The following is a 20,124-nucleotide window of genomic DNA, read 5'->3' as shown; positions in this document are numbered from 1 at the left end:
ATTTTATCACTCTCCAAGAATTACACCAAGCTCACACTCAAACACAATGCCTTCTCCGTCAATCTAACTTGCTGCGCCCACTTGACATAGTATGGCTGCCATGACCGAGCTCTATCAACTTAGGTCGAGACCACTTGCTGCATCCACTCAACATATTGCGGTTGCAATGATTTGGCTTTATGATCTTGCATGTCACAATCTCGCATATTACCATTCTTCATAAGAGCAGCTTTCAAAAACATTTCACCACTCTTCAACAACTATGTCCAAGCTCCCTCTCAAACCCAATGCATTGCTCCATTAAATCCATTTCCTGCATCCAGTCGGCATATTGTGGCCACCATAACTTAGCTCTATCAGCTCACGTCGAGTCTACTTGTTGTATATGCTCAACACACCGCATCCGCAATGCCTCAACTCTACCATCTCACATATTACCATTCTTCATAAAAGCTATCAATTTGATCATCATCCATGTCAACCATCAGCTCCGAAACCATTTGTTGGGAAGGAAGGGGAGTTCAAGTCCAACTAGATGGATGCCTTGATACATGACGGAATTCAACTCAACCTCAAAAAGTTAAGCTATTAAGTTTTGAGTCCAATCATCGGTATCGACCTATCTATTTCCTACTAATTATCTCGTATAAGACTAAATCTTATACATATAATTCTTAACAATACTAGCTAAATTAATAATTTAAATTAAATTATGAGAATAAGGTTAAGTGAAGAATATATATACATTTGACATGGGACTCCTACTCACACAAGCCACACGTCAACAAGCACAGGGCTCGCCGTGTCGTCACTTCCATTCCACACGACACCCCAACTAAAGCAAACCAGTTTCTTTTTCATTCACCCATTATCGAGGAGAGAGAGAGAGAGAGACAGAGAGCACTTTAGGCCCTTTCTTTGGAAGTGGTATCTTAGCCTTTTCCAAATAGAAGTCCAAACGTGTGCATGCTTGTCCCACGCCTAAGAGTAAAAAAAAAAAATCTTTATCCGAGCTTCACGAGGCACTGAACCAAGCGGCTTTTTTACTCGAGATAGTTTTGAACGACCCACAATGAGCCCTTTTGGCAGCTTGGGTGCTACTTAATTTGCTACTGCTTTTGTGGAGAAGCAGCAAAATCTGGAGTTGAGACTCGGCCGTAGCTTTTGGTTTTGAAAGGTGGTGGGTGGGAAAATGTAACTACTGTTCCCATTCGGTGGCTGCCAGTGACTCTACGTCCTGGCTGCCACCACCACCCATCATTGCATGCAACCTTTTGTAATTGATTTGACGTCTCGTGTTCCTCGATGCATTCGAATGAAAGCGGCTTCGCTATATTAACTAAAGATAAGATTAAATATCATGAGCGAAAGCATGCACCTTCTCTTTTAAATAACATGAATTAAAGCATAATCTCTTTAATTAAAGAGATATATTTGGTTCTCGATCATCCGCTAGTTAAAGATAATATCAACAATTTAATCATCCAAACACATACCAAAAAGCATGAATTAAACTTCAGTCAATCAACATCTCAAAAAGTCATTTAATCCGGTTAGCTTTATTTCATGGGGAAGAGTGAAAAAAAAAAAAGAAAGAAGAAGTTAACCTTTAGGCTTTTTCTTCCCTCTCTTTATTTTTTTTAATTTTACTTTTTGTACGTAACTTATCTTACCAACTTAAAGAATGTCAACCAAATATTAGATCACTTTAACCCGGTTTGGAAATGGCCATCTCGAAAAGCGATCCATCCGTAGCATCCAGACATAGTTTTAGTGGAAATTCAAGTAAATTCTATCCCACCTATAGAAAAAGAGCTGAGTTACTTCTTATCTAATCTAATTAATTACTCCATAGGTTCTCTAACTTTTCCTCTCCATACAATCACAATAGCAATATCTTTGACAATATCATGTAGTTGAATGATAAATTTGATGGTAACTTACTAATTTGTTTATCTATCTCCTTAATTTAAAACCTCTAGGGTTCTTGAATTCAGATGATGCGTATAAAACGAGTAATGCTGGCGTAATACATCTTTGAATTGGGATGCAACACATTTGTTGAAAAACTAGAGACCTAGTTGCAGCAACTGCTGCAAACAGGGAGTGATATCAGATTTGAATATTATATTAGTTAACAAATCTAAATTCAAAGAGTGGAGGGACTAATACGGAACAAAGAAATATTTTACTTTACGAAGGACTGACTTGTAAGATTCACAAAATTTAACCTATATAGCGCTATTGCACCCAAACAAAGAAAGAAAAAAAAATCTCGCTGCAGGAAAAAGGAGGGGGGATATCACATCAAAGCCCTTTTTTTTTTTGCGAACAATAAAAAAATAAAAAGCCACAAATAAGTTAAAAAACAACCTAGGATTTTGGTGTCCATCACCTTCTCAGAGTATCATATCTTCCATATTATTTGCTTGTTTGCGAGAAATCCTTGCGGACGTAGGCAGATCGAGCAGAGGAGCTGGCGACTTGGCCGGGATTTTGTTTCCCTTCTTCCCCACCTTTCCGACACGGCTACGTGCGTATCGCCGAAACGATACGCATTCATGAAACTATATAACACTAGAGCGCCGGCGAGGGAGAGGAGAACCCATCCCATCTCGTCACCTCCTCCTCCTCTCTCCTCTTCTTCGGCGGAATACGGCGCACCGAAAGCCGAACTCAAGTCGTTCCACCGCAGGGGATGCCAGGGCTATAAATAAGTGGCGGATTGTTTCGGCTTTTTTTCTTCTCCGACGGACGGACGGACGGACGGCCCGATCCTCGGTGCTTCTTCGACCGTTCTCAACCGCTGGAAATCGATGCCTCACGCCGCCGGCGTCGACTCCTTTCGATTTACAGAAGAAGCTCGTAGGTTTTTCATCTTCTCCATCGGAAGCTTCGAATCCTTTTCTAAAAAGGTGCCATTTTTTTGGTTGTGTTCCAAAAAAAAATCCCTTTTTTTTTCGTTTTCCTTGGCGAACATTTATCATCTTTTTAAAACTAGGATCGGTTTCTTTAATCAGGATTCGGTTTTTTGACCTTTTTTCTTGCTTTTTTCCTGCTATTCCTTTAACTTTTCCTTTTCTTTAAAAGAAAGGAAAATAAGTATTGTTAATTGGTTTAGTGTATTCGATCCGTTTCTTTTGCTTCTATTTCTAATCTTTATCCATTTCTGTACTTCTCTATTACTTATTTTATTACATTTGGAGAAAAAAATTGGAGCAACGAAATGGCTAAGTCAACGTTTAGAAACTTATTTAGCAATCGACACGAAACTTCATATCTGGAAATTTTCGATCACTTTATTTTCTCAAATTACGAATTTTTAATCCTTCTCCCTTTCTACATACTTTTTCGTAATATTTTCTAATGTTTTATTCACCAAAGACTGGATTTTGGACTTCATTGGTTCGATCTTTTGTCGCCGTCTTTTTTTGTCTGCCTGTCTCCGTGGTTTTGTTTTTATAGATTCTTCCAAGCTTTGTTTGGATCACCATTCATCCAATCTCCAGTGTAATTCTTTCGCCATGACTTCCTTGATCCGCCTCATTCGCTCTCGGTTTCTCTTTGCATTAGCTCTTTGATAACTGAGCAACGATCCCGTTTTTGTAACTATATATTACTTAGTTTTATTTATATGCTAGCTCTCTTTGAAGGTGAAGTGATCCTAGTCCTCGGCGCAGCTCGCTGATTGATCTAAAGAGCTCTCCTTTCCATGTAAAAGAGCAAGCTTTCTGCTGCTGTATCTCTGGCTTCTGCCCCATTTCAATTTCTTCTTGGCGACATTAGCTGACTTGTTGGTTCTCCTGAATGGTTATGGTAAATATTTGTGCTCCCTCTATAGTAGCTCTTGTGCTAGACATTTCGAACATCCGTGCTATTGATTATTTCTGGAGGATATATGTGCCTCAATTTTTGATGGTGTTGTTGTTGGTACTTCATCGAGTCATCTATTTGCTTTATATGGACCTGCAGTGAAGTTGTAATTTTGGTCTTTGTTATGCGAGTGCAATGAATCCTTGTCTTCCGAGTTCTTCAAAATCTTCTATGAAATATCTTAAAGTTTTAAATGTAAATATATATTTAGCTCAGAATTTTGCATTAGCGTTCTATGGCTGAATAACTGTATTATAAAAACCAGTTCAACTTCGTTTGTTTTTTCTCAATTTCGCATTTATTCATTGAGATATCACCAACAATGATTTGAGGATACGCAACTGAAACATTTTAAACCGAAAGATCAACAAGGTATTAGTACTTTTGCATGAAGGAAAATTTGTCTAAGCTGTCATAGTTCACAACTATGTGGAGATACACATGTACAAGTAGAATGATTATTCATATGGCTATTCAAATTCTTCATAGTTAGAGCACTAGTTGGAGGTTCTCTATTTGAACCTATATGTTCAATAATATATATTGCTACGAAGCCTAATGAAAGCACAGTTTCCACTTTTAGCGTGCTCTGGGAGAGCAAGTTGATGCATGCCTTAGAGATAATCTGAAAAAAAATGATTATATCATATATATTACACCTTGAGCCATACAGGATCCTACTTTATTCCTTCAGTAACGTCTTTTTACCATGTACTTGGCAGGTCCATCTTTTTACTGGATAAGGTTTGAGCAAGATTTTTCCAGGAGTTTGGCATAGCCTACAAAGAATTCAACTCATCCTTGCATTAATTCTGCGGTACCGTGTCATCATCATGGGTGCCTGCGTATCAAAATCCAACAGAATGCCCAAGTCACGGAAGTACTCTCTTAGGTCCAGAAAATGCCATGGGAAGGTTTCTGCTTCAATTCCCGATGCTCCTGTAGCCTGGTGCAACACTGAAAGCCATTTTGCTCACAGTGAGTGCTGTAAAAACTCGTCCAGAGTCTGAACGTTCAAATTTAACATTTCATCTAACCCAGTTGCAGTGGCATCATAGCCAGGTGGACACAAATGGTGCCTGAATTTTACTTCTAGGTAATTGCATTAAAAAAGAATCTAAGAGCTTGATAAAAGGGGGTTGTTTATGACAGAGTTCTCACTCCCAAGCAAATTATTTGACCTTACCAATGTTTTAGATGAATTTTGCATGAAAATTGTATTTTGGCACAGTCTTAGGCCTATCCATTTGGTTTCATATGTCATCTAGTTTCCTTCTACTTAACAAGCATACCACTAGATTGCAGTTCCTTTTTCTTTCTGCATCTTGAATATAAGGAGGAGCTGAATACTGTTTCACCAAAGGTCCGCCGTACCGGTACTAATCGGCGTACCGGTGATGGCCCGGACCGGTACGTACCGGTCCCATGCCGGTCCTGGACTGGTCCCGTACCGGTCCGTATCGGTTTTCCAACGATAAGCTACCGGTACCGGATTCCACGCTGATCCGGTACCGATTTCAGGCCATACCGGCTCGTACCGGCCAGTACGGACTGGTACGGTGGACCATGGTTTCACCGATCTGATAAATGAGAGAAACATGTAAAAATTGTTTTGTACTAGTTATTCGCATTGAAGATTATAGAGTTGCCTTTGTTTCAGGCAACATGGTAAAAGCACTCATTATGTTGCATTCCTATCAAATATTGGCCTTCCTTATCTCTTTTCATCTTCCTTGATTTGGATATCCGCAAAACAAAATATGTGACTAAAGCATAATATGTTTGCAGTGTTGTGCCAAGAGGAAGCATGGTTTGACTGTGTCAGCATTCTGGAATCAGATTCTGAAGATGATTTCATTAGTGTTCATGGAGGTGCAGCATTTATCTCAATTATCTGGTTGTGATAGTCACACCGAATGCTTTTTTGCTTTTTCTTCACCTAACTACTTATTCTCTACATGTTAAATTTCCGGTAGACTATTTCCCATCAGTAGGCAGTGCAATTGGGACCCAAATGCTGCAGTTTGAAAATGCTTCACGCTTCGTGGATGGTATATGTAAGTTTGAGGAATTTTGTGATGACACTCAGATAGCTTTGGCTGTTGAACAATACTTAAAAAGAGATGGAGGTAGAACTGAGAAGCCCTTGAGCAAAGATGAGATTCCTCTGGGAAAAGCTGATGAGGCAAAACCTAACACCCAAGGCACTGACGTTTGTACCAAGAGGAAGAACGTTTTAGAGGACTTTCATGGTAGCTTTAAAGGTTCAAAGGAGGATAAACATGACACGGGAGAAAAAGCTCATGAAAACACCTTGAAGCAGATGACATCATCTTGCACACCTCAATTAGTTCGTTCTGTCAGTTTCAATGATAAGATTGAACAAATTAATTGTGCTAGCCCACCATGTCAGAAAAGGAAATCAGGAGTTATTAGGCTTTCATTCAATCGAAAATCTAAAGATGGAGATGAAACTACAGAATTTTGTAAGCATACCTATTCTGCTTTCTACCTTTTTCACCTGATGTTTTTTTCTAAGAACTGCTACAAATATTTGGCTAGGAATTAGGCATGCTAAAGCTGTTTTAAAAGTTGTACATTCTCACTATATAACTTATTTTAATATCTTGATTCCTCTTAGCATTATTCCATTATTAAAATATGATTTTCTAAAAGTTGTTGCCTAAAACATTATCCTACTTCCTCCAAGCTACTGATATTTTCTACTGCTACTGTGGTTCTGATTTCTGTCAAAAATTACCTACATTATGATGTTAATCACAATTCTTATACCTTCCATGCCTTCTATGTTCTTTTAATTGAGATCTTTTGCTGCTTTCTTCTGTGCATCTAATTTCTGTCTTTGCCCTACCTTCACATTGTCTTTCCCTGATTTACCCTTCTAACATTACTATGTGCAAACTAGCATATACTAGAAACATTCTAATACAGGATGCATGCTACTTGCACCGTTACTTGCAGACGTTCGGGGCTCTCTTATGCAGTCTTTATCCTTTGCTTACCGTATCGAACTCTGCTTTTGTTGATAGCTTTTTGGATTTTGCTTTTGCTTTTGGTTCGCTGACAATTGAGATGTGGAAACATCTGCATGTTGCAGGACATTATTGTCTTTGATCTCATTTGCCAAAATTGTTCTACATACAACCTTTACAGAAATTATGCATGTAGCAAAATTATGCAAAATTAATGACTGGGATTTCGTTGTCTGAATGAAGTTTGCATTTAATTTTGTTTATGCTTTATAAGACCGTTATCAAAATTGGAAATGATGGTTATTGCGGCGCTTAATCATTGTAGGTTCTTCAAAACGATGCTTATATCATCCCAGAGCCGGATTAGTTGTCCCATGTTCCATGGGGGAGAAACCAATGCAAGGATGCTGGTCTGTTCTAGAACCTTCAACCTTCAAGCTTCGTGGGGAAAGCTATTTCAGGTATGGGTCGCTCAAACATAAGCCTATGTTTTGTTTGCATACACTGTTCAATTAAACCCTGCTTCTGAAATTTCTGAAATGTATTTCCCCAAACTTAAATGCAGAGATAAGAAGAAATCTCCTGCTCCAAACTATGCCCCATACACCCCAATTGGTGTAGATTTATTTTGTTGTCCTCGTAAAATAAATCACATTGCTCAGCACATTGACCTTCCATGGGTAAAGGCACATGAGAAAGTTCCCTCACTGTTCATTGTTAATATTCAGGTATGTTTCACATAAATATATTGCAAATCCACTCTGACAATCCCTGCATTATCTGTAGGAGTACTTCATTGGTATGTGTTTTCTTATTATTTCTTCTTCACAGTTGCCTACTTATCCTGCTGCCATGTTCCTTGGTGATAGTGATGGGGAAGGGATGTGTCTTGTATTATATTTCAAATTATCTGATAAATTTGACAAAGAGATTTCTCCTCAGTTTCAGGATAGCATTAGGGTATGTTGCTTATCAGCCTTATGTATATTTTCCTGGCAGCCATGACTTTGTTAGGCAACTTTTTCCTATGGACTGATGCTACTTAGGCCTTTGCAGAGATTTGTAAATGATGAAATAGAAAAGGTTAAAGGTTTTCCAATGGACTCCTCTGCTCCTTATAGAGAAAGGTTGAAAATATTGGCTGGTTTAGTTAATCCGGAGGATCTCCATTTAAATAGCACAGAAAAGAAGCTTGTACATGCTTATAATGAAAAGCCAGTGCTTTCACGCCCTCAACATAATTTTTTCCGGGTAAGGAAGTCGTTTACCAGTTAAAAGAATGAAATTTTCCTGTCTTTTGGACTCATTCACTTGCAACAATTATAATCACTAGTGCATCCCAATCAGATTGGCTTACTTTTATGGTTTCTTTGCCATTATGCAAAGAGGTATTCCTTTGGCAGTGCAATTCGCAGGGCTACTTTTCGTGACATCTCCTGTTAACACTTCATTTGAAGCTCCTGCTCGTGTTGGATAACTATCCTTGTTCGGTATGTGTCTGTATTTCTCTGATCCTTTCTTTATGTTGGTTTTGTTCAGGGTTCAAATTACTTTGAGATTGACCTGGATATACATCGCTTTAGCTACATATCAAGAAAGGGACTCGAAGCATTTCGTGAACGCTTGAAACATGGGATACTCAATCTTGGATTAAGCATCCAGGTATATTATTGCATCAGATCACTTTCCATATTCTCCATCTGATGTATGAATGGTCTCCTTCTTTGAAGAAGTCATATTAGTGATCTGCTCGACCATTTTTTCCTTCTTCTCCACACCCCCTCCCCCCCAACAACAACAAAAAAAAAACAAAAAGAGAGAAGAAAACAAGGTTCCTGTCCTGCTTTGCAGTATACAGGAAGTTGGAACCTAACAATAACTGTCTAAAGTTATATATAGTTATCAATTGGTGCTGCAGTTGGTCTGTGAATTTTGTAGCATTGTATGCTTAATATCATGAAATGGAATTTAGCAGCATCTTGCATTTTGTTATCTATATTTTCCTAGTTTTGTTCGATCTGTTCGTGCCACTAGTCTTGACTTTAACATGATGCACTGCACTGAAGATGGTTGCACTGAACATGGTTGCACATAATGTTGCAGTATGTTAGTACTGCTATGCTTTCTCATTTTGTCAGAGCAACTTGGCGCCCCCACTCGAAAAAATGAAAACATATTGTACTACTATTAGCTTTGAGCTTATAGTGTTGATATGATTTTATACTTGACTATTTATTTGCAAGTTAACTGGTGGGGTAACTGGTGCAGGCGCAGAAACAGGAGGAATTACCAGAGCATGTCCTGTGCTGCCTGAGGTTGAACAAAATTGATTTCATTAATCATGGACAGATGCCAACACTCGTGAAGCTTGTCGACGACTGATAGCCAGAGCTAAAACAAGCTCTTGCTTTGGAAGCTGGTTGCTTGGCTGGAAGAGAAGAAGCTCAGCGGGCCAATCCCCACCTTGTAGACACCTGAATAGGCATTTATTGGTAAATTAATATAGATAAATTGTCTTATTAATTATAAATAATAAGTTTCCTCTTGATCCAGATCTTAGCAGCCATTTGTTCTTACATGCATTAATCCACTTTGAGTTAACCAACAACAAAGCGAAAAGTATGCTATACTATTGTTCCAGAAAAGTTTTATAGTAGTTTTCTTGGGAATAGCTTTTTGAAAAATCCGGAAACCACTTTTAAGTACCTATGTGTAGTTATCAAACTGTGATATCCAGGTTACTGCCAACAAATCATGTACTGATATCCACTCTGGCTGGATGGTTTTATTACTTGGACCAGCTGCATCATTTGATTCCATTTTGCCTCATATCTAATGGGTGTGGGGAATTTGTGGTCCATATCCAGTGTTTGATCAATTCGCGATAGGTTGTTGGACAAAATATGCATCAAATTGTCCTCATCTTGATTCAGAGTCTCATAGGTGGGGTCATCAAATGGCTAAAGTAAGCTGTTCATTAGCAACTTGGCTTTACCTTGAGAAACAGGGATAAAGACTTGCTTCAGTACCAGGGAACATGAGTCTCAGATTTGGTTAGCTTGAATGGTAGTAGAAAAAGGTTGTATCTCTCCATAAATAATACAAGAAGCAATAGGCATTTCTCATATTATAAAGCAAAAGCCTTCGAGCATGTTAACTAAATTCTACATTTCTACTAATATAATGTGGATTCTAGGGAATGCTTCTACTCCACCCAGTCCCACTCCATCATTGAGGCCCTGGCTATGGCTTTCTCTTGGAGTATCCGGCCATCAACATCTTCTCCAACTAAGTCAAGACCTGCAAAAGCGGTGCAGTTGCGTATGCTAAATGCTAGTATAAATAGTGAGAGGTCTCCAGAAGTTGTATACTTGTAATGGCCATTAGATTACTGTTCGATTTATTTTGCAAGCAGCTCTGTTAGTGTATTTGTAATTGATCCTGGCAACCATTATAATCATCAGTGCAAGCCATGGTGGAGTCTGCCCTGGGTGGCGGAATTGGTGTATGGGGTTTGAATATTTGACGGATTTGCTCCCAAGGTATGACAAAACAATGGAATGCTGTCTATAAGATTGGCCAAAACTATTCAAAGCAGTAAATTTTCATCAATTAAAAATGCTCTGAAAAGGGAAAGAACTACTGCAAATAGTTCCTGTAAGTTACTTGGAAGTGCATTGTATTGCATGGACCTTCTCAACATTTTTCAAGTCAACACATCAATGTTGGAACTCCATACTATTCATTTATGCATCCAGTGTTTTGATGTATTTGCATGTATAATTTTTTTTCCCCCACTAGACCTCTCTTACAGAATTAAAAAAATTGTAATTATTAGTATTATATCTTCAATTTTTACGTGTGACCTGCATAAGACAATTGGATAGGCTTTATGTTTATCATCGGAAGGAACGTTTGTCTCAATTTGCTTAGATCACAATTTGGTTTTATTCCATAACTTCGATGAAAAACCTATCCAAACACAGCACATCCTCGGAGATTATGGGTCTTTTTAGTTGACATATTCTCTGGAGGCGGCCGGAGCTTTATTATATTACAATTGGTACTAGTTCAAACTTCAAACATCATGATGCTAGGCTCCTAAGATGGATCTTTTTGTAACATATTAACTTTGGTAGGGGCGTATTTGCAATACTGCAATGCATGAATTTTCAACTACTTGCATGAATTGAAGGCTTCTTACATAAATTTCTGAATTTTCCCTTTCTAAGGGTCTTATGAAATATTGCATTTAGTTTTGAGCTAGTCCTGCCATTTCATACTTTAACCTTTTTCTTTTTTCCCCCGGGACGGCAAGTATGATAACTTTAAGTAATTCCAGCACTAGGAGTGTCAGGACTGCCTTAAATCCACATAACGTCTATAGAGAATGTAAATATTATAGCTTAGATTTCTTTGAAACTGAAAGAAAAAAAAACTCAACGTCAGATAACATGATTATAATCATGTATTATATAATAAATACAAGGAAGCTAGAGAGAGAGAGAAGCTTGTTAGGACAGCTAACAAAGCTTGTTCCGACATATTGCACATCCACATCATACATTTTAGCTAAAAAGGTTGAAATCTATGCTAGTTTACCCTTAAATATTTGTGATTTAGTTAAAATTTAATTAAATTGCATTTGATTCATAATTTTCTTTTCCAACAGAAATAATTTTCGACTATCTAAATTATTCAATATCATTGTAAAAAAAATCAAATAATTTGCTTTCGAGTTTCGACGTATATATTCATGTATGCCCAATAGATCTCCCTGCCATAGTTGTTGGCTTTTTTTCTTCCCTTTTTTTTTCAGTGAGAGCTAGGTTAGCTTTGCTGAATATCGGAGTAAGGGCAGGATCCACTGCAGGCCTCTTGTACTTATACAAAAGACTTCACTAACTTGGCATTTGGCACTCTCCTAGTTTCCCCATTGTTGATTGGATATTTTGATAAGCAATTTTTTTTTTTTTGTTTTGTATTGGCAGAATTTTAGTGTCACAGGCTTGAAATCTCTTTGGCATATCAAATAACTAGCAACATCTATTCGAGTATTTTCGCCTTGGGTTTTGAAAAAATACGGGCTTCTGATTCTGTACAAGCTATCTTTACAGGAGAATTGCCTCCTTTTGAGGCATCTAGAAGATCTTCTGAGGAATTTGCTTTCTTAACCATCTATAAGTTCATTCCAAGATCTAAAATAGCTGAAAATTAAAAGGCAGTGTTTGCAACTATCTGACTTACTGCACATCAATAGCGCCAAGAGCATCGAAAGTACCGACTGATGACTTGGAGTGGATCCCTGAATTCACTTATGATTAATCAAATAATTTCACTTTTAGACTTGATGTCCAACAGAAAAGATTCATGAATGACATTTCAAATCATCTTCACCCTTTAATTGGTAGGTCGCCATTGTGGCATTTGTTCTCGGAGTAGCTTGTAGTATTGTTTCTCGGAGTAGCTCAGGATACACTTCTCGAATTTCCGAGGACACATATATCCATTAGTTGAGAATAAAATGTCCATAAATTTCAATGTCCTTGCTTTGTCCCTGCCCATGAAAATCAAAGATAGTCATTGTGATTCCGCTCAACAGCATATTAAGAAACAAATATTTCTCTAGCAAACAAGATTGAAGTTTGCACCTAAAATTTATTCAATTAAAATAAAAGGAAATGATTGAGAAGCCAAATCCAAGAATGCCAAATTCTAATATATAGTTTGACAGCATATTCTAACCAATGATGCCAAACCCATATATGTGCAAATCATATTAGCTTTAAATGGCTGCAGAGCGTAATCATCAATTCAACGAGTGATTACATTCTGTGAGCCCCTTCAGTCACCTATAAAGGAGAGAAGGACTTCTGGTTTCTTTTTTTAGGTGTCAGGATTCGGAGCTGGTTTCATGACTCGATACCATGGCCAGATTGACCTTTTGGTAGCAGTAGAAAGATAGATGATGAACATGAAAACGATATCAGCAAAGCAAATATTGATTAGATTATGCTAGGTTTAGGAAGGATGAGTAAAAGGTGAGTGAGGGAAGCTCAGTGAAACTTGGAAGTGAAAAGGAAGAATGTAGTGTGTGTGTGTGTGTGCGCGCACGCATGCACGAGTGTATCTGTGTGCGAGAGAGACGAATCGAAGTAGTGAAAAGGGCTTTATAGACAATTTTAATTTCCATTTCAGAATACATGATGTCGCGAGAAGAAGGGAAGCAGGACATCATGCTGATGTGAAGAGAATAATGGTTACCACAGAAAAATGAGTACACACATGAAATGCTTTGAAATGAGGCTTCACTTTTTACCTTTCTGGAACCATGATCTGCGAGCAGCTTGGCCGATGTGCCCTTCATTCTTCTCTAGAAGTTCGTCAATCTTCAATGACTGAGACAGTAGAGGCCCAGATAACTCAACACTTTGTCTTTGATCCTTGTAATCCTGAGTTTTTTTTTTTTTTTTCAAGTTGACAGTTAAATTATAGCTAAATAGACAGAGAAGTAGGGAAAAAAAAAAGGCAAATTAATGCACCAGTACCAAGATGCTGCACTTAGTTGATTTTGCATCTCTCTTGTAAAGTGCATCTGACAAATCCCGAGAATGGTAGGAGTCACAGGAATCAAGCAAGTCCGGTTCTCCTGGATTTGTCCATTGGTTCATAATCGCATGATTTGCGATCTCGTAACGGTCTGAAATCTCTGGTTGTGACCGTTGTGCGAGCATCTTATCCTTTGCAATCTCGTATGGCTTGCAGTTGTTGGACTTCGAACGTGGTGCATGTCCGACAAGTCTGTCAGCTTGTCCCTTTGGGTTGGAAGGATTTTTCATATGCGGGATGTTCGAATGATCGAGTGCACGAGAAGCGTGGCTTCTTGAGTTGGATCTGGAACGAGATTTGGTATATGAACGGTCTTCTTTTGGTTTCTTTGCCCATGCAAAGCCGCTGGAGGCAGGCACCTGCAAGGGACCTGAGGGAAGAACGTCTTTCTGACAGGTCTGCTTCACATATCGACCCTTGTCTGGGGGATTTGAATTCGTTTCTGGTACTGGCTGCAGATCTATGAGCATTCTGGTGTCACCATTCTCTCTTGGATCTCTCTTTGCACCACTACTACTGCCTCCAGTTGTTTTCCATGAGTCCTGCAGGAACAAAGAATTTCTGATCCCTAAATCATATAACTCTCAGAGAGAGAGAGAGAGAGAGAGAGAGAGAGAGCTCTACCTTTTGGAGAGATGCTGCTCTGCTTAGCCCATTTGATTCTTGTGAAGTTCTATATGTTCTTAAAGGTTTTCTTGTGGCTTCTATACCACACGGCCTACAATGGACCCTTCTCCTTAAAAAAAAAAAAAAGAAGATCAGTTAAAACTCTACAAAGTGAATTGTCTGATGATGGTATCAGATATGAGTAACTACATTTCCTTTACTGACTTACAAGGATTTGCAAAACAAAGATGGCTTTGGCTTTGACAATGGCCGCGTTAGAAGGCTTAAGTGTCACTGGATACGTTAATAACTACTGATGTTTGGCTTTGTAATATTTACAGATAATTTAGCTGATTTAATACTTATGTTTGGTCAAGTTCGTATTAGGGTTCGCTGTAACAACACAGGATCTCACCCAAAATGGCTAGCCGGAAGGTATTGTTTGGGTTCCTTAGTCCTGCATAAGTACCCAAGATCTACCTAGCGAAAACCGATGTGGGACTAAACACACGCCCGCACGGATCCTCACATACTCCCCCTGTTCAAGTCCTGACGTCCTCGTCAGGCTAAGGGTTTAAATCCATTCAAATCTAATCACAAACACCACGATCGGTCCGTGGTCAATCCCAATGGATCCGTGCTGCAGTGTCCCCTAGTCCACATAAGTTATGGGCCAGGTCCACTCTGATACCATTTGTAACAACCCAGGACCTCATCCAAAATGGCTAGCCGGAAGGTATTATTTGGGTTCCTTGATCCTGTATAAGTACCCAAGATCTACCCAGCAAATAACCGATATGGGACTAAACACACGCCCGCACGGGTCCTCACATACTTCCCCCGTTCAAGCCCTGACGTCCTCGTCAGGCTAAGGGTTCAAATCCATTCAAATCTAATCACAAGCACCATGATCAGTCCGTCGTCAGCCCCAATAAATCCGTACTGCAGTGTCCCCTAGTCCACAGGTTATGGGCCGGGTCCGCTGTGATACCATTTGTAACAACACAGGATCTCACCCAAAATGGCTAGCCGGAAGGTATTGTTTGGGTTCCTTGATCCTATATAAGTACCCAAGATCTACCTAGCGAATAACCGATGTGGGACTAAATACACGCCCGCACGGTTCCTCACATAAAAAAGGAGGGAATGGGGAATCGAACCTGTTACCTCATCCCCATCAAACCAACGCACCAACCATCCAATCCATACTCCTTTTTATATGCGAGGACCTGTGCGGACGTGTGTTTAGTCCCATATCGGTTATTTGCTGGGTAAATCTTGGGTACTTATACAGGATCAAGGAACCCAAATAATACCTTCCGGCTAGCCATTTTGGGTGAGGTCCTGGGTTGTTACATTCGCTTAATTGTTTGATATAGAAAGAGCAAGAGAAAGTTCTGGTTTGGAAATTATGGGAGCAAAATATTGTAAACCAAATTTATATTTGGATAGGATCGTAGATGCATTATGCATATGATGTTAAACTTCCATTGGTATCCAACTTTCTAAGGTTCAACATCCACAAACTGAATTTACTTGCAATGCGTGAACCTGACCAACTAACACAGCAAATACGAGAACAGTTGATGATCATTCTTCTAGAAATTAGCTTCCTCTTCTTTTTTTTCTTCCTCTGAAAGGATTTTTTTCTTATCTTGGAAGTTGGAAGTGTGAAGTAATGAAGATTGTGAAAGCTTACCTGAGTACGTCCTCACGGGCTTTTGCATCAATCTCCTTGTTAGGTGGGTATTTTGGCGAGCTTGACGGAGCACATGCATATGGCTTTGACTTGAAATACTGAACATGAATGAGGAAAAAAAGAACATCAAATAGAATTGCAACCTGACATACCAACATGATCCCCAAATATTTCATATCGGAAGTAGTTATGATAGAAAACCAGGTTAAGAAGAAAAAAAAAATCTCAGACAAGCCGTCGCAAACATTACTGTCATATTGACATGATTTCTTGTGATAGATAAAAGCAGTAAAAGACAGAACATTATAGCTTAAGCAAGTCTTCTAGGGCCAAAATGCTCCAATTATCCTAGATGGTCATATGCTGAACTTATAATACTCCAGAACTTGGGCTACTGACTACATTTGGAGCAATAACAGGTTCTCCTAGAACTGATAAAGGTCTTGAAAGTCTAGTACTCCTGGATGCCTTTGTTTCAAAGATTAAAGACCATATTCTAAATATGAGAGAGGGAGAGAGAGCACAGGGTAAAGCATCTCACAGTGTCATAGAGGTCAGCTAGCAATAGACATAACAAACCATCAAAGTAGGATTCTGTTTGCTAACCAGGTTGGTAGAGACCATGACTAGTGATAGTCTTCTCGACCAGAAATAATTTGGAGCAGCCAAAATCAGTGTCTAGAACTGATGGTAACATCTATTGTCATGCTTGAGTTGTTTGGAATTTTGGAGTACCTTCTGTGATGCTTGAGTTGTTTGGGGAAATGTACAAAAATCAAAGTTATATAACAGAGCACAACCATCGAAATTTTGGATATAGGTTCCTTCTTCCATCAATCCGGATTCCTGTTGGGAGAGGAAGGTAAAAATATGTGCTATTTTTGGATCGTTCATTTTTTGGTTCTTCTGTGATTCTTTGTATCCTCTTCTGTAATTTACAGTTCCATATCTTTTTGGTAAAATAATCGCATTAAGTTTCATTCTTTTTCAACCCAAAAGCTACTGCTCAGAGATATTTTATAAAAAATTGAAAAAAGCAAGCAGGCATCACTGCAATTAGATTAGACAACCGTATGCCACTTTGTCTAAAACAACACAAGAAAAGAAGAAGCATTATAAATGAAATATGTAAACATAATGAGAGATGAATTCCTTTATATAAAGCTACCTCAGATGCAAGAGCGGTCGAGGCTGTACCGCGCCTATATGGTTCAACAGAGAGGAAAGTTTCTAATAAGTTAAAGGCATTTTCTGGTAAACGTTTAAGTGTCTCTCGGAGGCAACTACCATAAGGTTGCTGCGGTTTAAAAAGTGTTGCATGGGGCAACTTGGACTTCTTCCAAAATTCTTCTGGTGGAGAACCACATAGCTTAAATATCTTATGTATTTGTTCAACCTGAAAGTAAAAGAAAAATAATGAGACTTCATAACTTACCATAGTGCAAACTTGAGTATGAGAGAATATATTTTTAATCTATAGATTGTTAGATTAAAGAAATGTTACCACAATATACGTAAAAAATAGTTTTGATGACTGTCAATTGTATGTATTCCACTGCGTTGCTAGATGGCTGGTGCTTCATTTTTAAGAATCGGAGATGCAAATATGCTGTGCAGTGTCCACAGTACAATTCTGAAACTATTTCCTGTGGTTAATAGTACAAGCATATATATACATTCCTGAGTTGTAAAATTTTTGAACAATTCTCCTCATATGTTCGATTTCATGTGAATATTGTTAAAGTCAGATATGCACCCATTTTAATTGATATCATTCAGGTATTCTACCGATCAGCCATGGCTATAGCTGCAATTCAGTGCTGGTTTGTTTTCTTGAATTGTATCCCATTAAATTGATCTGTAGCCAAATCCTAATGCATTCCACAGTCGAGACCCTTAAAGAAACTACAGCATGAAATTTTTAGAGTGAAAATGCTGGAAAGAATTCGAGATTTGCATGTTGAGTTGCCTATCATTTACTACAGAGAAAGGAAAGGATTTGTATCATCTTTTTCCCACAATATATTGTTTTCTGGTTTCTTCTCGCTTCTAGTGATTTACTTTTTTTTTACCTTTTTATGTTTTAGTGAATTGAATCTACGTTATAAGTTAAAGGAAAAAAGAAAGAAAAGGGGCAGAAATGTCATGGTTCTGTCATCATCATGGCTGATCTGTGCACTTGTCTTGTTCCTAGAAGTAGCAAGATAATCTTTTGCATTTAAAAAAAACAAATACAGGAAATATGCACAAGGTATACATAGGATGATTACCTCAGTTCTTCCTTGGAAGATAGGCTTCCTAAGAAACACTTCTGCAAAAACACAACCAACACTCCACAGATCCACAGATGCTTCATAGTCTGTTGAACCCAGAAGAAGTTCAGGCGGGCGATACCATAGCGTGACGACGCGGCTAGTCAGTGGTTGTATTTGCCCGGCACTGAAGAAGTTTGCCAGACCAAAGTCGGCAATTTTCAGGATCCCCTCATTATTAATCAGAAGGTTTGCACACTTGATGTCACGATGCATGATGCCGCGTGAGTGGCAATGTTCGAGTCCAGATAGTAATTGTCGCATGTAGCATTTGATCTACAATGCATATGCACAGGAAAGTATTCAACTGCTCAGAATTTCTTATTCCAATTCTTCACTTTATAGAACTCGTCGAGAATGTGGACAAACCTGTGGCTCACTGAAATTGATGTCAGGAGCAGACAACAACCCGGCAAGATCATGCTCCATATAGTCAAAAACAAGATAGATACTAGATGACAGTCGAGATGTAATCAGTCCCTCCAATTTGGCAATATTGGGATGGTCGAGCCTGCGGAGGATCTGTATCTCGCGTGCCATAAACCTAACACTCTCAGGCTCGTAAACGTCGAACCGGACCCTCTTCAATGCAACAATCTTTCCTGTGTCGAGTTCGCGTGCTCTGAACACACTGCTGTAGGTACCTTGTCCAATCTTCGAACGCAGTTGACATGGGGAATAAGATCTAGTCAGTAACAGTCATGCAAGGAAGCAAAAACAGAATGCGTGAATGCGAAATAGAACCACTGGATGTCACCAGCAGGAAAACCATTGCAGAATCATGCAACAAAATACTCATCCGAATATGAGAACATATCATGATCTCCTCAGCGGTTTTAGGAGATTCCCATGTTTACATAACTATTTTATGATAAAACATGCAAATTTATAACAACGAATTAGAATGACAAAAACATAAAGTGCTATCCTCCCATTGATCACAAGCATTTTTTTTTCTCGGCTGCCGAACATCAATGTTGAGGCCATAATAGAACATCGGACAGCTGAAAACATCCAAGAAACGCTGAAGCAAAAGAGCTAAGAATGCGGAGAACTTTGTCATAAACTATGATGCATCATTCAATCATAGAATTCATTCATGGATTGATATGGCGGCCCATTCAAAATTTTCCTAAATCTTCAATGCTTGCATGAGGAATCTTGTGATTCAGCATGCAATTGGGATAACTAAACAGACTGCTTGCCATAAACTCTGTTCATTACCTTGTCCATTCTCTCAAAGGACTCGGCTTTAAGAGGCACCCATCCCTGAATGGCTTCTCCAGCAACAGCGGTGAGCCAGGCAGGCCAGCCGGCAGCGGCCTGCTCTCCCTCGATGCAGCGATGCAGATTCCCCAGCCGAAAGATCATTGAATTGCTGGCGCTGCCGATCTTCCCCGACTCCCCGGACTCGCTGCGGTCCCCAAACTCGTAGCTCCCGAGCTTCGGGCGGTTGAACAGCGACGACGACGCTTCCAGACTTCCCGAAACGCCGGCCAAGTCAACGACCGGCGTCACGGCGGCCGCATTCTTCGACGCCACGCAGCCCATTGCGCCCTACGTCTCCAATGGCATCGGCGGAGGGCCGGGGGTGCCGGTGCCCGAGGACAGGGGAATTGTGAGAGCGAGAGAGGGAGAGGGGATCCAAGACACACCCAGGGGAAATAATGGATGGGAGATGGGGAAAAAGGATCAGGGAACATAGGAGAATCGGAGGGGAGGGTGGATCGCGGCATGGCTAAAGATAGAAAGGTGAGATTTTTATCGCTTCTTCCAACTTGTGATGATGTGGGGTGCGTCACCCTGCATCGGATTTCCTCCCCGCGCGCGAGATTGGCGGGAAACGGGAGGAGAAGGAGGGCACGACGAGTGGGATTCTTCAACGAACCCACCCACCCCGATATCATCGCGGCTAATATAGCCGTTGGAACGTCGGACACCCAAACCCAACGCTAGATCATGTGATTCGCGCATCATAGAATAGAATAGGAAAGCTCTGGTCGAGCCGAACGTAGAATTCTAAAATGGTCCC

The 20,124-nt window shown here is 39.5% G+C and overlaps 2 protein-coding genes across 10 annotated transcripts; one reads left to right on the top strand and one right to left on the bottom strand.

Annotated features, from left to right (window-relative positions):
* Positions 1-2,370: 2,370 nt before the first annotated feature.
* LOC103700854 lies at positions 2,371-10,615 on the top strand. 8 transcript variants are annotated; one of them, XR_005506505.1, is made up of 12 exons: positions 2,372-2,865; positions 3,654-3,816; positions 4,596-4,851; positions 5,662-5,745; positions 5,850-6,359; positions 7,192-7,327; positions 7,432-7,594; positions 7,698-7,826; positions 7,923-8,117; positions 8,406-8,528; positions 9,135-9,358; positions 10,063-10,615. XR_005506505.1 is itself a non-coding variant. In XM_039114430.1 (11 exons), exons 3-11 carry the CDS (start codon positions 4,707-4,709, stop codon positions 9,246-9,248), a joined length of 1,599 nt encoding a protein of 532 aa, XP_038970358.1. In that variant the 5' UTR covers positions 2,371-2,865; positions 3,681-3,816; positions 4,596-4,706; the 3' UTR covers positions 9,249-10,615. The 8 variants fall into 8 exon arrangements, 7 of the variants coding, with proteins under 7 accessions (XP_038970358.1, XP_038970357.1, XP_026657945.1 ...); XM_039114430.1 differs by having other exon boundaries at positions 2,371-2,865; positions 3,681-3,816; positions 9,135-10,615; XM_039114429.1 differs by having other exon boundaries at positions 2,371-2,865; positions 3,660-3,816; positions 9,135-10,615.
* Positions 10,616-12,027: 1,412 nt separating this feature from the next.
* LOC103700925 (protein IMPAIRED IN BABA-INDUCED STERILITY 1-like) lies at positions 12,028-19,752 on the bottom strand. 2 transcript variants are annotated; one of them, XM_039114425.1, is made up of 9 exons: positions 19,317-19,752; positions 18,462-18,746; positions 18,051-18,368; positions 16,949-17,176; positions 15,781-15,878; positions 14,100-14,211; positions 13,415-14,017; positions 13,186-13,333; positions 12,028-12,423 (listed from the first exon to the last, which is right to left on the bottom strand). In XM_039114425.1, the coding sequence occupies exons 1-9, from the start codon at positions 19,641-19,643 to the stop codon at positions 12,404-12,406; spliced, it is 2,139 nt and encodes a 712-aa protein (XP_038970353.1). In that variant the 5' UTR covers positions 19,644-19,752; the 3' UTR covers positions 12,028-12,403. The 2 variants fall into 2 exon arrangements, with proteins under 2 accessions (XP_038970353.1, XP_008781045.1); XM_008782823.3 differs by having other exon boundaries at positions 13,186-13,318; positions 19,317-19,751.
* Between the last annotated feature and the right edge of the window lie 372 nt (positions 19,753-20,124).

This window comes from Phoenix dactylifera, chromosome 16 (assembly GCF_009389715.1).
Source record: "Phoenix dactylifera cultivar Barhee BC4 chromosome 16, palm_55x_up_171113_PBpolish2nd_filt_p, whole genome shotgun sequence".
NCBI lineage: Eukaryota > Viridiplantae > Streptophyta > Magnoliopsida > Arecales > Arecaceae > Phoenix > Phoenix dactylifera.
Note: the sequence above shows the minus strand (reverse complement) of the source record. Positions and strands in the feature narration are given on the sequence as shown.

What these genes read in the sequence shown, in the direction of transcription:
- LOC103700854 (XM_039114430.1), top strand. Translation starts at nt 4,707, where the DNA reads ATGGGTGCCTGCGTATCAAAATCCAACAGAATGCCCAAGTCACGGAAG. An exon ending in TGAAAGCCATTTTGCTCACA is followed by an intron (nt 4,852 to 5,661) that starts GTGAGTGCTGTA and finishes ATATGTTTGCAG; the next exon opens with TGTTGTGCCAAGAGGAAGCA. An exon ending in TGTTCATTGTTAATATTCAG is followed by an intron (nt 7,595 to 7,697) that starts GTATGTTTCACA and finishes TCTTCTTCACAG; the next exon opens with TTGCCTACTTATCCTGCTGC.
- LOC103700925 (XM_039114425.1), bottom strand. Translation starts at nt 19,643, where the DNA reads ATGGGCTGCGTGGCGTCGAAGAATGCGGCCGCCGTGACGCCGGTCGTT. An exon ending in TCTTCCAAGGAAGAACTGAG is followed by an intron (nt 17,177 to 18,050) that starts GTAATCATCCTA and finishes TTTTACTTTCAG; the next exon opens with GTTGAACAAATACATAAGAT. An exon ending in CAGATCATGGTTCCAGAAAG is followed by an intron (nt 12,424 to 13,185) that starts GTAAAAAGTGAA and finishes TTTCATGGGCAG; the next exon opens with GGACAAAGCAAGGACATTGA.